Genomic DNA, 19,787 nt, shown 5'->3' with positions numbered 1-19,787 from the left:
CGCTGCAGCGAGATGCCTATGGCCTTAGGTTGTTGGAGAGCAGAGGCAAGCGTGCTCCAGGACCTCCATGCTCCGCCTCCTTTCTGCCTTGACCCCTCACCACTGTGATAGCAATGAGCTTTCCAGTAAGTACTGGAAAAACTCATCTCTCTTCCTTTATGGGGGATGGGGGGTACTAAGTACGGAGAAAGGTCTCACCGGCTCCAGCCAACCGGGAGCCTGATTTCCTTAGTAAGATTAAGATCTGGACCCACAGAGTGGTCCAACCCAACCCCGGTACTTGGCCCAAGATCTTCTGTCAGACAATTTCCCTCCCTGCAACTCCCTAGAGCGGGAATTCTTCAGGTCTCTTCCCCATTTGGCAGCTCATGCAAAGCTACTTGAAATAGTAACAATGAAATCTGAATTAGGAAAGAACTCCAGTTATGGGGGCGCTCAGCCTAAGAAAGAGGCTCTGTGGGCCTCCTGGCTTGTTTGGGCCCTGAGAACAGACTCCATCAACACTGGCCTCACTCTTGGAGCTGTACACTGAATTCTGCCCTTCGCAGGATAACCGACAGAAGTAGGCCAAACTCCTGTCCCTCCACCTCCACCCCTCCCCAGCCCGGCAAGCCAGCAGTCTCCATTCCCACTCGGAGAAATCCCACAAGTAGGCTCTGGAGCCATGCCACCCAGTACCACGAAGAAATGGATGGCAGCAGAGGGTAATGATTAAGAGCAGGAGTCCTGGTTTAAAACCCCAGCTCCACCTTTTGTTGGTTGTGCTACCTTGTGCAAGTCACTTCGTCTCTTAAAGGGGAATACCAACTGGTTTGCTGAAGATAAGAGACAACATCTGTAACAAATGCTGGGCATTGTGCCCAGCCCATTCCAAGAACTCAATAATGGACAGCTGTAATTATCTTCACAGCTTTAAAGAGCTTGGGCTTTGATGGCAGACAGACTGGACTTGAACCCAGGCTTGACCATTTACTAAATTAGTCTGGGGTATGTTACTGAACTTTTCTGAGCTTCAGTGTTTCTTTTTGTGTGTGTGAGAGAGGCTCTCTGTCACCCAGGCTGGAGTGCAGTGGCGAAATCTCAGCTCACTGCAGCACTGACCTCCTGGGCTCAAGTGATCCTCCCACCTCAGCCTCCTGAGTAGCTGGGACTACCCGCATGCACCACCACGCCCAGCTAATTTTTGTATTTTTAGTAGAGACAGGGTTTCGCCATGTTGCCCAGGCTGGTCTTGAACTCCTGGGCTCGAGCGATCTGCCATCCTCAGCCTCCCAAAGTGCTAGGATAACAGGCGTAAGCCACCACGCAAGGCTTAACATTCCTCACCTGTAAAACGTGGCTTATAAATTATAGGAAAAAAAATCCCTCCTCCATTCTGCTCTTCCTAATGTGTAGTCAACAATGACAAAACACCAGAAAAGGAGCAAGCAGAGAAAAATCTCCTATGGCTTAGGTGAGCTAGCTTGTCCGTGGGTTATCACAGAGGCTAAGGGAATGGAGAGGAGAGGCAGCAACGGGCCCAGTGTGCCTTCAGAGTGGGGCAGTCCGTGCCTAGTTGTTCCAGTGAAAATGAAAACAAATTTTTTGTCCTTAAATGTGCGGCTAGTTGAAGTGACCAGGAAGGGTTTTACAGAGTGATTCCCCTAAGCAAACATCCCAGAGAGAAGAAAAGCAAAAGACACACAGCTAAATGGACAACAGTTCCCAGCCTTGTCACAGGAGAACTCTTCGGAGTCAAGTGAACCCCTGGGTCTTCTTTTTCCCACCCCATCACTTCAACGCTTTGTAATCAAGTTCAAACTCAGTCCCAACACAGAGTGTCACTGCAAATTGTTTATTAAAACACAAAGCAATGGACAGTGAAAAACATCCTGATTTTGTACTTTTTGGTGGGAGTGGGGTGGGACATGGAAGGGGTAGGGTCAGATGGAGACAGCCCAGAAGGAAAGCCAGCTCTATCCACCCCTACAGCTTCCCCGGCCAACCAGGTTCAAAGTTCGTCAATTATATCTCACTGTGCCGCTGTCAATACATGTTGTGGCTACTGACAAAGAGTTGGTTTGGCCTCCACAGAGAGAGGATGGGAAACTAGAAGAGAAGCTACAAGGGCTAAGAACTTGACGCTTTCTCTCCAGTACGTGATACAGAATAGAACAGCCAGGCCCAATGTGGAAGGTGGGGGTTGGTTTCCTGACAAGCCAGGTTAGGTCAGTAATGGTTGAAGAGGCTGCCCTGAGCTCAGAATGGGCAGCTGGTCCTAGCCTGGGAGAACTTCTTGGAAGGAAAAGGTAACATTCCTTAAGTTCAAGGAGAGAACCAATCCAGGGTCAAATTTCTTTTCATTCCCTGGATCACAACACACCAGGGAAGAGAGGAGTCAAGAATGTCTCTCCCTGCCAGTGCTCCCCTCCTACCTCCCAACTCGGCTCCCCCTTCCCAACAGTTGTCCTTTGAAAGGACGGAAAGCGCACTTCAGTTTGTTGTTGTTTTTCCTCATACTGAAATAAAGCACTGAAGCTCAAAATAGAGGTGAGAATGGAGTTCTGCTTTCCCCAGTGCTATGTGCCCCCATCTCACAAGACTGCCTGGATGCAAGAGGTGCCAAGGCCCTCTCTGCCAACTCAAACAAGCGCTACTGTTTCCCTGGCTGCCAGCACAATCCTGGCTCCTTGTGTTTATACTCCTGGGGGAACTCGTCCCAGGAGATCCATCCTGCTCTTTTCCTGCCAACCTAGCTAGTCCCCACATCACCTGCTCTTATCAAGATAATCTGGCCCCCCATAGTAAGCTAGACAGAAGGCAGCTGGAAAGGACAGGCCAGACTGGAAGCAAGCCACACAGGTGCAAAGAAGAAACCCGCCCTCACTAGGCAGCGGATCCATTGGTACCAATCTAGTCTCATAACAAAATGAGGAAATCTAGCCCTCTTGCCCCAGGAGAGGTTTAAATACAGAGAGTCATAGCTTGGACTGAAAGAGAAAAATTGCTCTGATCTTTCTAAATCGAACATTAAGGCTTTTTTGCAATTTTCTTAGAGTTCTTTGATCGTTAATTATATCTTTCCATCGAAGAGAAGCAGATTTCTTCTGAGATTTCTGAACAGTTCCTGGGTGTTTCTGGTTCTGCTTCAGTGTACTATCACTTTGCCTTGCCTCAGTCTCTCCTTCCTCCGGGGCCACAGAAGAAGGCCCAAAGCATACCCATCCTGCCCTTGGAGAAAAAAAAAAGAAAGATTCGTCTCTCACTTTGGAAAGCTCACCTACTCTCCTAGGTCATTTTGGAGAGGCATGGAGGACAATATTCCATGTTGCCATTTGATGCCATTAAGGATCCTCAAGGCAAGAAGACACTTGAATTATGCCAGAGTAGGCCAGTAAAGGGGAGGGAAGGGACAGGGAAGCAGCCCCATGGCAGGGACTATAGGACCCCTGCCCAGACCTGAATCTAGAGGGAATGCCCCACCCTGGCTCAGAGCAGGAGAGGAAAAGGCACTGTGCTGACCGGGGCAGGTCCTTCCCCAACCCCCAGGGAGGGCAGAGAACCTGCTGATTCTTTCCCTGGGTTTCCCAAGGTGAGCCAATTTCTAGGGAAAGGGATGTTAGCACTAGGAAAAGGAAAATACTGCTGCTGTTTTCTGAAGTTCTCAGCTGAGATTTTAGAGACCATAGCCAGGCCTTTCCAGGAGAGGCTAGAGGCAGGATAAGAAGGAAGAGAAATTCCTTAAAACAGAAGCTTCTCCCAAGAGATAAGTCAAAACCACAGTTTAAAGCTGGACCAAACATTTCCCAGACACAGAAAGGGGGAGGTAAACCTAACTCAAACTTTGCCCTCTCATCAAAGCCTAAGTGTCCGCTAACATGATCCCAGTAGCTCTTAGGCAGTGACAGCAAGAGAACACGAACACACTCTCAAACCAACAGGTGGCCCTGTAGGCAGGGCTAGTCTTCCTGGGAGTCTAACGCCATTGACACCTGAAGAAAACTATCTTCCCAGTGATAAGAACTCAGGGTGTCCACTGAGCAGCCTCTCCTCAACAATGGAGATTTTTCAGAAAAATGAATCTGGTTTAAGGGACACAAATCCCACAGAGTTTCTTGGCACGATGTTTCAGTAAGCATGAGTGAGACCCAAAAAAGTCCGATTAGAGACCAACTGGCCTCAAAGCTAGACTGCAGAACTCTCAGCCAATCTCTGCAGCAGACATCTGCATCACCCTCCCAGAAATTCAACTCAGGCCACACTTCTGCCAAAGAAGTTTCACCCTGACTGTCCTAGTTTTCAGCCAGCTGGGCTCAGTGAGATCTAAAAACCTAGGACAGAGTGTAGATCCAGTAGAGGAGCCCGGGCCTCTCCTCCACGCACGCCTCACCACCTCCCATGCATTCCCTGTGGTGCAGCCTCTCAGTCCTAGCACTAAGCTCAAAATGCAGATAGGGGAACAAACAGTGCAAAAAGCAAAAGGTGAACAACAGAGTAATTCTTGACATATACAGTACAAAAATAAAAATAATCCCACCCCTCTAACCTAAACTTCATGTACCTGTATCTTGGAGGAGCCACAAAACAAAAACAAAAACAAAAACACTTTCAAGTTCAGCATCATGAGCCAGCTGTGGCCAGCCCCAGGCAGCTCTTGTTAACTGGATAGGCTTGGCTCCAGGGGAGTCTACCCCAGCCCCCACCATACTTCTTCCTGTTTCCTCACTTCCCCTTTAGTTTTTGTTAGCCATAGAAAGATGTTCCTTCCTTTCGGACACAACCAGAGAGGAAAGCGCCCATCCCTAACCCTGAGCTCAGGGGAAAAGGGTGGGCTTGGAAACAGAGGCAGAAGCAAGGCTGCTTGGCTTACAGTACCATTAGGAAACGGCCCCAGGAGTCAGGGCTTCCTTCTGAGACGCTGAGTCACTGAAGGGATGTGTTGAGTTGGAAGGTGGGACCCCCTCCTTCCTCAGACAGACCCAGGCAAACTAACAAACAAGGCAAAATGGAGGCAGCCAGTCCTCCTCCTTCATCTTGACTAATCCAATGACAGTGGCTTTGGGGAATTTTGATGGGACAGGAACCAAAGCTACTGCCAGAAGCCTATTTAGTTAGGATGTCCACTGCCCCAGGCAGGTGGTCCCGAAGACAAAGGCTACAGTACCTTATCCTTTAGAAGCAGGGGAGCTATGTGAAGCACTATGGGAAGTGTACCTCTGACTGCAGCCTCAGGCCACAACCCTCCAGCTGCCTGACTCAACACCCCAGCACTGAGACCCAAGTCACAGCAAAAACAACAGGCTACAATTCTCAAATGACTAAATGCTGGCCTGGAGTAATCATTAAAGAGCCAAAACCCAGGACATGAGCCCAAGAGCTACCTATTTTGTCACATAAGGAACAGTTCAAATATATAGAGCTCTTAAAAAACATATCTAATAAAGCAAACTCAAAATTAAACACATTCTAGAAAAATGGGCCTGGCCTGAGATCCTATATTGACTGCTCCAGCCCAAGCTGAAGCTAATCCTGCTGTCTCCCATCCACAAAATTCCTTTTAGCTTGGCTGGGTCCTCCTTCATTGTTGCCCTAACTGGGAAATGGATGACGGTGACCAGAAAGGAGGGGACTAGGGAAGCTTCATTTCCTACAGAAATTTTTTCAGGGAATTTAAGACCGACACTTAAGATGCTAAGGTTAGCTTCAGAGCTGCCAAGGCTCTGGCTGACTGGAATTCTTTCAGTCCCATCACACCAAGAACCTGACTGCTACTTGGACAGGGAAATGAAAGGATAGGGGAAGGAGGGGCATACTATTAAGATCAATAAGAAGCGTCACTGGGCCTATATAGCTAATTAGTCTAGTTCCTTGAAGTAGCTCTAGGCATAAACCAAAACTGGCTGAACTGTGACACACAAGAACATGGGAATAAATGAACATCAGATACCAGACACTCTGAACAGTGGTCAGTTAGTAGGGCTCAAGTCTCTGAGGTTGCTCTTAAGCTATGCTAACATAAGCCTTTTCTAATCCAAAGACCAGAAGAGACTTTTAAGGTCAAGTGTTCTGTTGCTGCAGGCTGGAAAGCATCCCTGCCCCCTGGCAGCAAGACCCTACAAAGGGGCCAGTAAAGAACTGCTGGGTCAGGTCCTCCTGGCTGCTGGCTCAGAGATCCAGGGAGGGAGGTACCAACAAGGTGAGGTGGTAAAGGAGAAGACATTCAAGCAGAGAACCCCAAATCCCCGTGTCTCCTTCCCTTCTTGGGTATAACTTAGTGGGATGGTTGAGAGGGAGAAGAAATTTCAAATGAGCCAGATTAAGGAAACAAACAAACAAACAAACTGAGAAGAAATCAAGTCCCCAACAGGCACTGAAATCAAAATGATTTGTTGTGGTAACAAGTCAGAGGCGATCTGAGGACCCAACATAACCTAATCGTCTTGGATGCCGGACAGTCTATAACTGGCACATGCCACGGAGACAAGCAATGACAAAGCTCAACACTAAAGGTGGGACCATCACTGGATTAATCCAGAAAGGCTTCCAGATAAGGAAGCATTTTCTTTTTTTTTTTTTTAATCTCCCTACTTTTCCACCCCTTCATACACATTCTTTCGATCCCAGGACATCTGAAGTCTTATCTAGACATAACTTCAGAACATACCTAACTCCCAGTGCTGGTCATCTCAGGTAATAAGATGGCATTTCCCTGCTGTTAATTTCTAACCTAAAAAAAGGAACAGTGACTCCTCTGAGTTCAGAGTCCTTTCCACTAGGTGTACAAACGAGGATCCTTGAGCAGGAAGGATCCAGTTTATCCTAAGTATCCCCAAGAGGAAAGAGACGGCTGGGAGCCAGCCACAAAGAGAGGACGAGGACCTAAGCAGGTCTGGGACCAGGTGGTGAATGAGGGCTGCTCTCTACTCGCTCTGCCTCTTTTTGTCTCCTTTAATTGGTGTTTTTTTTTGTCTTTGTTTTTTTTTCATTAATCATTGTGAAAAATATAGAAACCAAAACCAATATGGCTGGTTTCTTTCCCACACCCCTCCACCCTGTTCAGGATGGTCATTTGTTCTCACAACCGGCAGAGGCAGAAGAGAGTTGGAATGAAGACTCCGAAGGCCACCAGGATGGGAAACATGAGGCTGCTGTTGTCCGAGGCATAGGGGTTGGGTGTGCGGGGGCCTGACTGCACCCGGTTCTTATTGGTCTGTTTTTTGAGATTAGACCCTTCATCATATTCTTCTTCTTCTTCTTCCTCTTCTTTCTTCTCCAATCCCGGATGAGGCTGAAGCTTTGGTACATCTAACACAAGGAAGAAAACACTGTTAAGACCCATAGCATGTAAGTAAGAGAGACCCTTAAAAGCAGCAAATAAGCCACAATAAAGAGATTCCTGTGAGTGAGCCCAGGTCCAGAGAAAAGACCAGAAGTAGCAGAAATAGCCTCTGGTCTACAGAACAGTAGAGTCCTGCAAAAGCCTGAGATTTAACTAGGAAGTAGAAAAAGCCCTGCTCATAGGGAGGCTCACTGTCTCACCTGTTGTAGAAAAAGCCCTGCTCATAGGGAGGTTCACTCTCTCACCTTCTGCTCTACTTTGACAGAGCCCCAAGATGACCAGACTGGACAGGGACAATGACCCGATGCCTAAACTTTAACCTCTCCAAATCCCGCCTCCTCCCACAAGCCCACATTCCCTTTTGATTCACACAACAATTGAAGAAAAGCTGACCCAGAGGGTTCTGGGTTCCCAGCACACACTGTCCCTCTGTCCTGCCTCCTCCTCAGGGACTTGAACACAGGTCTGTTTGGTGGTAAGACATCCATCCTCCTAGATGTCATAATATCAGCATTTGGAGGACATCAAGACAATAGGATGAAATCCTAAGTGCATTCAAGATAAGTTGGGAAAAGGTACAGAGGTGGAATGGGGGAGAAATGTCACAAAGACGCAGCTTTCTCTGCAAAAATCAGCCTGAGATGCTGGCAGCCAGGAGAATCTAAACCCTGAGAAAGAGATACACTCTAAGACTTGATCCCAAGGATAAGGAGACATAAATAAAGGAAGTTTTGTCCCAGTGCAGTCCAGCAATGCTGGAATCTTTCCGAGCATACCAAAACCCTACAGGACTCCTCCTTTTACCTTTTCTCCCCCTAGGAAAGAGATGTCAAACAAACAAAATAAGGACAGGTTTTAGATGATCCCAAATGACTACAAAGGTCAGGGTACACCAATAGGTACCATTATTAATCCCAATTTATCGGGAAATTAGAAACATCCATCCAAGACAAACATCCGATTAAATGACAGCAACAAGATATATGTAGACCTGACTCCAAAGCTTGCGGCTAGTACCATGTTATACTTCATCCTTATGCAACTGACTCTGAATCCCCTACAATTTTTTTTTTTTTTTTTTTGAGACGGAGTCTCGCTTCATCGCCCAGGCTGGAGTGCAGTGGCGCGATCTCGGCTCACTGCAAGCTCCGCCTCCCGGGTTCACGCCATTCTCCTGCCTCAGCCTCCCGAGTAGCTGGGACTACAGGCGCCGTTACCTCGCCCGGCTAGTTTTTTGTATTTTTTAGTAGAGACGGGGTTTCCCCGGGTTAGCGAGGATGGTCTCGATTTCCTGACCTCGTGATCCGCCCGTCTCGGCCTCCCAAAGTGCTGGGATTACAGGCTTGAGCCACCGCGCCCGGCCGATCCCCTACAATTTAGCTTTAAGTGTTTCCAAAATAGTGATCAGCTCAATTACCTCCCAAGGGTTTCCTCAACCATATCCTTCCACCCAAGTCAAAAAAGCAGGTCAAAACACAACTTACCATCCACCGTCCCAGCCATGATGTAGAGTGCACAGACTTTGGGATTGTCATAGTACCCCTAGGAAAAGGGAAACAGTAGTCAACCCCACACAGCAGCAAACAACTTCCCCTGTACCCACTCTCTTCAGCAATGGACAGAATAGGGGAATTACCTTGACAAACTCAATGTAGAGCTTCCCTGTGAAGGTGGACACCTCCCCCTGGACACTCAGCTTCCCCTTTCTGATGCTCATAGGTATAATTTCATCGTGAGCTGTGCTATGCCCAACACGATCAAAGATATCCAAGTCCTTCACCACGACATGGCCATTTAATCGTACATCAAATACCTTCCAGGATAAGAAAAGGAAACAATGTCAAAACCATGAACTTTACATCCTTTCAAGCAGTTGGGCATCATGCACCTTTTTGGGCTTCAAGTTCAAAAATAATTTAAGAAATGATAGGTCTGGATATCCAGGGTGGCTAGCATCCTTAACTCGGGTCAAATCAAAGCCATATTCCTTCGCTGCCCAGGAGGTCTTATACTGGTTTTAAGGAACAAAGAATACAAACAAACAAGCTTAGCATAGGAAGAAGGAAATTCACAGGAAGGGACAGAGGAAAAATAAGGCTAAAAGCAAGAAGGTGTGGCAAACCATGGAGGGAAGTAGCCAGGAGGGCCTTAACAGGATCCGTTAGTTACCAAAACAAGGATTCTGGCTTTGCTTTCTGTCACTAACCCCCAAGGCAAGTGCAGCCTTGTGGACTATGGAACGTGCTTCTCTAGAGCTCATCTGTTCTTCCTTTCTGGAGAGGCTCTCACACTCTCTATCCCCATAATAGTGGATTGTCCAAGAGCAGCAATGTCCCACTGGTCAAGCAGCAGCCTGACTAGGCCTCACCTTTTGCTGGGACTGTGCAAAGTAGACCTCAGCAAATTTCAAGACCAGCACGTAGTCCCCCTCCTCTTTGATGGGCACTTCATAGCCAAAGGTCTCCTCATTGTACCGCTCAGTTTGATACAGAATCTGGTCCTCAGGGTTGGAACGCAGGATTGGCAGTTTCATGCCATAGTCTGAGGCTGAGGACAAAAGACAAAGAGAAAGCACATCAGAGGCAAGACACAAAAGAAGAGCAAAGACCTCAGAACAGCCAGAGGCATTTCCAGGGCAATGCTAATAACCCTCTCCATATAAAGGGCCACCCACTCTGCACCTGGCTCCAAACAGAGCTCCAACAAAGGCAGGAATCATACAGCCATTACTATGGAAGAGTAAAATGAAAGAAATTAAACACGAATCAGGCCAACAGCCCCTAAAAACCTCAGAGCAGAACTTTCTAAAAGCACATTAAAATGACTTTTTCCCCCTGACTCTATGGAGAACAAGTCTAACTCATTATCAGAAGAAAGTGCTGTGTTGCAGCTGCCTGGTTCCCCAAGACAGAGGGCTTCAGAGAAACCTCCTAAAACAAAGGGGATAGCCAGGAACTCCATACAAGATGATCAAGTTCAAAGAATGTTTTCTCTCATTCAGAAAAGCCCAGAGTCTAAAACAAACAGGATATCTGCTTCGGAAAGTCATTCTTCATTGTCCTTACTAATACAATTCCAGCTTTAGTTGTTGCATTTTTTTTTTTATAATTTTCATTCAAAAAGTTCCAAAGCTGGTAAAAACAGGCATACAAAAGAAAGGTGTGATGCTAATTTCCTTACTTCCCACAGACTCACAAAACTCTCCCTCACCTACTCACTTGAACATTCACTTAGATAAACCAACAGTAGAGAAAAAAGTTACTACTGCACCTCCAGTGCCTAGCACGGGACCTGGCACACAGTCACCACTCATACAGTTTGCTGAATGAACAAATGACAATGAAGGAGGTGCCTGCAAAGCAGTGAAGCCATGCCATTCTGTCAAGGCCAGAGCATCCTGCAGGGAAAGACAATCGGCCTAAGATGTCCAAGTCCTAGGGGAGTCACCTTTCACATTTCACAAACTGACAAGGAATGAGAGAGGGTAAAAGTAAAAAGTTACTTACCTCGGGTCAGTATCAGAAGAGTAGAAAACCTCTCTTGCCCCCGGCCCTCTCCCAGCCTTGGTATAAGACAGTTGTATATATGTTTTCTTCTTCCTCTCGCACAACAAACTAAACTCCTGACCTCAGGTGATCCACTCTCATCAGCCTCCTAAAGTGCTAGGATTACAGGCATGAGCCACCGCGCCAGGCCAAATCTTTTTTGTGCAAATATAAGATATCACATTTCAGTCTCAGAGATAAATAGTTCTGCTTCCTCCAGAGAGTAGCCTGACTCCTTTATCCTATAAACACAGCAAGGCTTTCCAGTGCTCCATAAATATACTTTCCCAACTACAGATGTAGCAGTCATGTAGTCTCTCCTCCCGCATGAAATTAAGATTTCAAGACTGCCTTCCAATCTCACATGGTGACCATGAAGATATCTGGCAACTCGATCCTTTGGGAGACGGCCAGGGGCTGTCATCCCCAGAGCCTTATCTTCTGAATCACCAGCAAGGGAGAGGACATGGCAAAAGGTAAAAGATTAACAAAAAGACCCAGTGGCTGAGGTCAAGACCTCAAAAAAATAAACATAACTGTTAACGGTTCCTGTAAGTGACATTAGCCACGAGATCAGATGAACCGATGAGACAATGGAACAGGAAACTCATTGCACTTTGTCTTCAGACTTTTTTCTTCCTATTTCTCCTCAAGAAATCAAAGAAAAGTAACTGAGCAATGCGTACAAAGGATGTACTGCTAACATGCTCCCCCTCCTTTCCAGCCTTGGAAAACCACTGCCCTGGGATACAAATCTATGAAGACTGAAAGACTGCTATTTCTCTTCCAACTGAGCGCTAAGAATTTCCTTCTTCCATGAGGACCATGATCCTTACACATCTGGAACATTAACTACATTTGATTTATAGATACACAGAAAATTGTGTGCATGTGCAGAGAGTTTTTTGTTTGTTTTTTGAGACGGAGTTTCGCTCTTGTTGCCCAGGCTGGAGTGCAATGGCACAATCTCGGCTCACTGCAACCTCCACCTCCCAGGTTCAAGGGATTCTCCTGCCTCAGCCTCCCAAGTAGCTAGAATTACAGGTGTACACTACCACACCTGGCTAATTTTTTGTATTTTTAGTAGAAATGGGGTTTTGCTATGTTAGCTAAGCTGGTCTTGAACTCCTGACCTCAGGTGATCCACCCGCGTCGGTCTCCCAAAGTGCTAGGATTACAGGCATAAGCCACCACGCCAGGCCGAATCTTTTTTTTTCTCTTGCCAAGTGGAAAAAGTGAGAAACTGACAGTAATGTAATCTGTGGCAGTCTCAGTCCCACAGCGAAGAAAACTCAACCATGTGAATAAAAATTACTTAACAACCTTGGAATTACCTTTAAAATATTTCCCTTTAAAGCCCAAGTGGCTTTCCCAAGAGATCTGCCACATGCAAAGTTGAATTTGCCCGAGTCCCAAGAGATGCAGCAGCAAATAAGGATTTTTCTTCCCTCCTTAGCCTTTATGCATTCACAGCGAAACAGATTTCTCTAAAATACAATGAAGTGGACAGTCAGCATACTGCTGCAATTGGCATAATATAACTCAGTTGACCAAAAAGGAAGCGGGCCGAACGGCCTACATTATGGCTACTCTTTCTTAGTTTTAGACAATGTAGTAACTAGACTCCTTGGAGAATTCAGCACAGGGTTCAGGAAAAGACAGACACAAAGGGTCGCTGAACAAGTTTTTTCTCTAGGTCTGTTTTCTCACCTATAAAATGGGGACACCACCTATCCCACAGCATTGTGGTAAGGATAAAACAATCTGTATAAAGAGCTCAATACAATGCCTCACACAGAGAGACACAGAAACATGGGTATGCTAGCCAGGCAAGAATATGCATGTGATAAGCACTAAATAAATGTCTCCACTCAAGGGAGTTTAGGGAATGGATCAAAAGAAAAGGAAGTAATAAAACTAACTGGAAAACTGCAACTGGGAACCACAAGAGCGGGAAAGCCAGAATGAGCAGAAGTCCGTCCTCCATAACACAGCTGTAGAGCTCCCCTTGGTGCTCTAGCGTCACTCCCCACCCCACCCTCAGATCTCCTGGTCACTGGACTGTTCTTCTGGATCACTTCTTTCTCAAGTGAGGCCAGTACCTAAAGAATTGTTCTGAATGGGCTGAGACAGGGAACCCATGGATTCGGGGACCTAAATTTTCTCCCTGTGAACTTCTACTACTTGGAGGGCCTGCAGATGAAGACTGCCTGTTAGGTGACAGTAGAGGTAGAGAATTCTAAACAAATCCCATGGCTTTGAGCAAATCAGAGGCAGCAGTGACTCCTCTCTCATCCCATCTTTCAAGCTCTTATCTCCCCAAAGCCAAATCCTTCCCCGGCTGAAAGGCAGGCAGCCCAGGAAAGGGTCTTCCTTACGGTTACAGCATTAGCAACCAAATAGGCTCTGGTACCCAGCCTGCTTTTTCCCCCTCTGGAGCCATGCTCTGCCCTATTTTTAATTCCATGTAAAAGGTCATCAAGGAAAAAAAAAAAGTGACAGAGACACTTTAACCTACTCTGGACAGGAGAGTTTACAGCCTTATCAGAGATGTCTAAAGCATGAGAGCTTTTTTTTTTTTTTTGAGAAGGAAAACAAGGCTCAGAGACGCAAAGCAAGTTTCTTAAGGCTGAGCAACTTTAGCAGGTATCTTTCTATGAAGAGGAAATAGCCTTCCCTAAATTCAAGCAAAATTCTATGCCCTCAGGTCAAATAACCAGGTCTTTTCCTAGTCAGAGTGAAGAGGAACTCAGAATGACCAAGTTACAAATCTGGAACATGGTCAGGCGCGATGGTTCACGCCTGTAATCCCAGCACTTTGGGAGGCCAAGGTGGAAAGATCATTTGAGGACAAGAGTTCAAGACCAGCCTGGGCAGCATAGAGAGACCCCTGTGTCTACAATAAAAAACAAAATAAAAAATTTTAAGTAAATAAATAAAACCCCTGGAATGTGCCTGATACCAAAACCCCAATGTGAATGCTTCTAAACCACCACTTTCTGTAGTGGTGCTCCCATCTGTGGAAGCACACAGGCTGAAAAAGCCTTTCCCAGGCTGTAAGCACTAGTTATCCTCAAGGCAAAAATGAAATTCAATAAATATTTTGAACTGCTTTTGAAAGCATAAGCCACTACGTGCCCTGGGCCACACACAATTACAAGAATGTTGAACTACAAAGAAACTATACAGAAACAGCAAGTTCAAAAGAAAACCAAACCCTTATCTGGACTAACTTAGTAACAAATACCTGAATTCATTCAACATAAAATCAACTTTTCTCAGCATGCTGGAAACAGTATCACAGGCAGGTGGGAAAAGAAATAAGGCATACAGTTCCTACTGCAATCAGTGTAAATAGCTGCACGAGGCAAGGGTCTCCAAATACCTGGCACACCCTTATCCAAGCAGGCCCAGAAGAAAGGCAGCGTGAATAGCTGGGCTTTCCTTGGTGCAATTAACTCCTTAGTATAGAGAGAGCTGCCTCCTGAGAGTGCAAGCTTACGCACATCTCAGCCCTGATCTAAAGCCAGCAAAATGCCTTTCTCAGGAACCTGGTAAGTGCAATATTGCAACAAGCTGGTCCAAACTGCAGCTGACAAGCGCCACCTCCCATTCCCCATCTATGCCTTAATACTGCTCCAATTCTTACCCAGATTGGTAGAATGGAGAGGGGAACCTTAGCCGGGAACCTTCATTTATACAATTCCCCAAGGGCCAGTGTCCAAAATAGGACTCCAGTACACACGAGCTTTGGTAGGTCTCATGTAATTTTACCTGCTACAATAAACTCCTCCCAAGGAACTGCAACCATGAGCCAATAACCCAAGGACAGAGATCTTGGCTGACTGCTGACCAGGCCAAAGAAACACACACACACACACACACACACACACACACACACCACCTGCATTAGCAAATTAAAACCAGAATTTCTGAGTAAGGGCAGTATCTGGGAACTAAACCTGTGTGGTCTTACTCAGCTTTATCCTCTGCACAACAGACCAAATAGGACGATGTAACCAATGTAAGGCCTGGTATCTGCTAAGTGAAAAGAAACCATCCGCTCAGTGCCCTTACCACAGCTATCTCAAGAGACAAAGTCCACAAACAGTCTAGTTTCCTCAAGGGCTCCTTCCTCCCTGCCCACGCTCGTGAACAAAGAGGAAGGGTCTAGGATAGAGATAGTAATAACCTCCTGCTATAAAGTCTGGCTTTGGCTGCTGTTACCGCTGCTAAAGACTGGAGCCCTGAGTCAGCTGAACCCAGGCTACTGTGATCTACATGCCAGGGCTCAACAAATTCCAAGACAAACATAGAACTTCAGAAAACAGCCCTGTGTCCCAAGACCCTCACATGTGTGAAAGGCAATACACTCCTTAATATAACAAACTTCAGAACACTGCCATCGACTTGGGAAGAACTAACTCCTTTAGTAAAAGCAAGAGCCAAATCTGGGCATCGCAGAAAAAGAGGGAGAGAAAGTGAAGAGTGAGTCTGTCTCCTGGTTGTCTGCAGGTGGCATACTGCCAATCTGGCTGCCTCTGACCCCGGTGTACAGCGTCAATCTCCTTCCAACACATGAAGCAAAGAACTTCCTTCTGAAACCTGTTTTCCAATCCCTCCTACAGAAGAAACAAAGATTATAAAGCAGATCTTCCAAAACAGTGGTCTCGGGGCAACCTACATCACAAGCCCCTGGTGCAGAAACCTGGGTCCCAGCAAAAAAGCTCAATCTACTATAATCGATTTCGAGTGGAGACTAGGAATCTGCATTTTTAAGCAGCTGCCCTGGCAATTCTGACACACACTAACTTTGGGAAGGGAGCGGCTCTGTTAAAAACCACTGTTGCCCAACAAATCAATCATTTTCCCCCTAAGCTGGAATTAGAACTCTCAGGCTCACCTAGGGGAGGTTGTAAGCATTCTCTGAGAGACCATTCGGATTCTTACACTGGTTGACCCAGTTCACCCACAGCCACCAGCCTCACGTGCCAGATGGCTTCGATAGAACCACCCTCTGGGGGCGGCCTGCAGATTCTACTTTTAAGCACACATATTCTTCGCTCGAAAAGAGGGCGGGGGAGCAGGCTACAATCAAACTTTCCTGGCCCATCCTCTTCGAAGATTCCTTCCTATTCTGGCTAAGAATCAAGCCCCGCTCCTGCAGAAGGGGCAAGGAAAGCGGCCGATTCCTGGGTCGACAAGAATCTCCCAAGAACTGTCTCGCCAGGAGAAGCAGGGGCACCCATGACCTACAACCCGCGAGGCCTGGAGGTGGCAAAAGGCCGCCTTCGTCATTTCTCTCCCAGCTTGGATGGGAGTGAGGGGTTGAGAAAATGCAGGATGAGAAATCCAAATATAACTAACTTCTCGCCAACTCTCTGCCTGTATGACTCTAGGTACCCTGGAGCCAGTGCCAGGCCTGAGCTCAGAGCGGGGCCCCGAGGAAGCTGCAGAGAGAAACTTCGCTCCAGAGACGCGGCCCCAGGGTCGAAAGGGGCTCGGGGCCCGTAGCCCCCGGCCGGCTGCGCCCAGCACAGCAGGCCCCGGATCCCGCGGCTCGGCAGGGGGATTCTCACCTCGGCCCACCCGGCCTTCCAAAGGGTCCTTGCGGAAGTGGATCCCGTGCACGTCCACATGCGCCTCTCCGCCCGCGTTGACCGCCCAAATGACGCTCTCGGGCAGCCCGGCCCCCGCCGCGCCAGCCACGCCGGCCAAGCCGGCCACGCCGAGCCCCGGTCCCTGGATCGCCGGCAGCAGCAACAGCAGCAGTCGCAAGAGCGCCACAGCGGTTCCCTCAACCGTCCAGGCTCCCAGCATGGCGGCCACCACCACGGGGGCAGCCCCCGCCGACCCTCGTCCTCGGCCGGCTGCCAGGCCACCCCGGACTCAGAAAAACAGCGCCACGAACCGCTCCGCCTGAGTCGCCGGGGACATGTCGCTCTCAGGCCTCCTTCTTCTCAGCCACGGGTACCGCCTCCCACCTCAGGGACAACCTACCCCGCCGCCCGCCCCCGGCCACGACCCTGCAGCCAATCAGCGCCAGGCCCTCATTAATTACCCACCACCCCGCCGGGAAGCGCCCGTTCATTGGATGTCAGGCGCGGGAAAGGGCGTGGCTTCTCCCAGGCGCCGGCCCAGCAGTCGGGCACGAGATGGAGCGCGCGCAGAGGGAGTGAGTTCGGTTGAAGCGGCGGTTCGATGCGGAAGTGGCGGGTGCAGCGCCCAGGCGGCCCCGGAATCCCACAGCTGAATGGGAAAGGTGGCCTGGGGAGGAAGGTTTAGGGTAGGGCGCACTGACACGTCGCCAGCACTTCCGGTGCTCCCGCTCTTGAGACCAAATGGGCTCTGGAGGGGGCGTGGCCGACTTTCCCGCCCCCTCTTTTCTCAGGGAGAAGCGTGAGCATAAATTCTAGTAGGAGAAGCAATGGACACTCTCCAGACCTAAGAGACTCAGTCCTTTTCCCCGCGTGAGGGAGACGACCCATGCTTTCCCAGGGAGGCCGCGGACACAGTTCTCCAGGGAACGAGTCCCACGAGGATAAGGCCCCGCCCCCTCCCCTTAGCGGGCTCTGGGCGGGTGGTAGCGTCCAGACGGCCGTCCAATGAGAAGGCTCCAACGCAGCGGAAACGCGTGGCTTTGTGAGCGTGGGGGCGCCAGGCTGCCCGCGTCGCCATGGCGACAGCCTCTGGCCGGCCTCCGTGGCGTAGGGGCGGGACCGGGGCGCCCTAGGCGCTGGCTGGAGTGGCTGCCGGCGGTTCGCAGACTGAAGGCCGGGACCGTCCCGCACAGACATGGCTCGCGCTACCTCCCTGCACCTTCACAGTTCACCTGGAGCTCTCCCACACTGGCGATCCCTGCGCTTCGGTCGCTGTTCAAATTCCCATTTTTCCGATGGGGAAACTGAGGCCCAGAAAGAGACTGAATGTTGCCAAAGGGTCGCACCGCAAGTGTAGGGCAGAGTCAAGACAAAAATAAATAAATAAATAAATAAATAAATAAATAAATAAATAAATACTGGTCGATTTAGAAATTCTCCCTAAAAGGAAAAAAATGTATCAAGTCCCTACTATTAGGGTGTCAGATTTGGCAGATAAAGTATGAGAAGCCCAGTTATATTTGAATTTCAGATAAGCAAATGGGACCCACTTATACTAAAATAAATGCACTGTTTATTAAAATTCAAACTTAACTGGACTTCTTATATTTTATCTGACAATCCTACCTGCTACTTAGGCAACGAGCTTTGTGCTACATGAACAAAAAACACACCTGGGGTCCCGCATGAGAATCAGACTTTGCACAACCCGTAATGAAATTGTTTAGTTAGAACAGTGGTAAGTGCTATACAGGAACAAAACAGGGTGCCAAAATACGGACTATCAGTGGTGGATCTAAATGCACCCAAATTCCTTCCCCCGGCCCCAAATTCAGACCCCACGGGGGTAACTTTTGGAAGTGTTCCCTCCCGGTCTCACTTTCCCCCCGTATTTTGCAAGCATCTGGCCTTACTTCCTCCCATAGACATGTTTCCTGTCAAAGGTGTTTCTTTTTTTTTTTTTTTTTTCCCTTCTTTTTTGGAGACAGTTTCGCTCTATCGACAGGTTGGAGTGCAGTGGTGTAATCTCCGCTCACTGCAACCTCCGCCTCCCGGGTTCATGCGATTCTGCTGCCTCAGCCTCCTGAGTAGCTGGGACTACAGTCGCGTGCCACCACGCCTAACTAGTTTTTAAATTTTTATTAGAGACCGGATTTCACCATGTTGGCCAGGATGATCGCCATCTCCTGACCTCGTGATCCGCCGGCCTCAGCCTCCCAAAGTGCTGGGATTACAGGGGTGAGCCACCACACCTGGCCTCTTGGGGTTTCTAATTTTACTCTTCTCTCCCTCAAACTGTCATCTTTTTTTTTTTTTTTTTTTTTTTTGAGAGGGAGTCTCGCGCTGTTGCCCAGGCTGGAGTGCAGTGGCCGGATCTCAGCTCACTGCAAGCTCCGCCTCCCGGGTTTGCGCCATTCTCCTGCCTCAGCCTCCCTATAGCTGGAACTACAGGCACCCGCCACCTCGCCCCCCTATTTTTTTGTATTTTTTAGTAGAGACGGGGTTTCACTGATTTAGCCAGGATGGTCTCGATCTCCTGACCTCGTGATCCGCCCGTCTCGGCCTCCCAAAGTGCTGGGATTACAGGCTTGAGCCACCGCGCCCGGCCCAAACTGTCATCTTTTTAGGATCTTGACAACTCAGAGGCTTCAGTTACCCTCAAAGGAGGGGTGTGGTGCAAATGGGGAACAGAAACACAAGTACTGGTGATGGGACTTCCCCCCTCCCAGGTAGTGAGCCTGCAGAGCCCATGTACCACTCACGGATTGCATTGCCACCAGGAGCTCATGTTTATTTCATCCTCAAGACAGTCTAGTCCAGGAGAAACAATCACAAAAATGGATTAAATTTTGGGGGAGGCCTCTAAAGGCCTTCTCTCGGTCCGTCGTGTTTTTGGTCACCCCAGAGGGTGAAGAAGATACCCGGCTAGCTCCTGTTATTGGACCCTTCAGATGCCATTCATGGTTGGGCCCATCTTTGTACCAAGGAGCCTGGTTGTCTTTCTGAGATCCAGCTGCTCGTGAATGAGGCTGTCCTTTCTGTAAAAGATAAATTCTGAGACCCTGGAGGCAGCACATGGGATCTGAGCATGGGATCTGAGACAGGCTGCCTGCATCCCATGCCCAGTCCCATTTACCCACTGTGTGGCTTTGGGCAAGTGATGTACTTCTCTGAGTTTCAGTTTCCTCGATTGTGAAATAGAGATAACAGTCATACATCACTGAATGACAGGGATGCGTTCTGAAAAATGCATCATTAGGCAATTTTGTCATTGTACAAATATCACAGAGTGTACTTACACAAACCTAGGTGGGGATAGCCTCC

The 19,787-nt window shown here is 48.3% G+C and overlaps 1 protein-coding gene across 2 annotated transcripts; it reads right to left on the bottom strand.

Moving 5' to 3' along the window:
• Positions 1 to 1,818: 1,818 nt before the first annotated feature.
• Positions 1,819 to 16,825, bottom strand: MLEC (malectin). 2 transcript variants are annotated; one of them, XM_008004965.3, is made up of 5 exons: positions 16,443 to 16,825; positions 9,687 to 9,865; positions 8,955 to 9,131; positions 8,803 to 8,860; positions 1,819 to 7,284 (listed from the first exon to the last, which is right to left on the bottom strand). In XM_008004965.3, the coding sequence occupies exons 1-5, from the start codon at positions 16,681 to 16,683 to the stop codon at positions 7,055 to 7,057; spliced, it is 885 nt and encodes a 294-aa protein (XP_008003156.1). In that variant the 5' UTR covers positions 16,684 to 16,825; the 3' UTR covers positions 1,819 to 7,054. The 2 variants fall into 2 exon arrangements, with proteins under 2 accessions (XP_008003156.1, XP_072877250.1); XM_073021149.1 differs by lacking the exons at positions 8,803 to 8,860; positions 8,955 to 9,131 and having other exon boundaries at positions 1,896 to 7,284; positions 16,443 to 16,800.
• Positions 16,826 to 19,787: the final 2,962 nt, after the last annotated feature.

The sequence above is a fragment of the Chlorocebus sabaeus genome, chromosome 11 (genome assembly GCF_047675955.1).
Source record: "Chlorocebus sabaeus isolate Y175 chromosome 11, mChlSab1.0.hap1, whole genome shotgun sequence".
NCBI lineage: Eukaryota > Metazoa > Chordata > Mammalia > Primates > Cercopithecidae > Chlorocebus > Chlorocebus sabaeus.
Note: the sequence above shows the minus strand (reverse complement) of the source record. Positions and strands in the feature narration are given on the sequence as shown.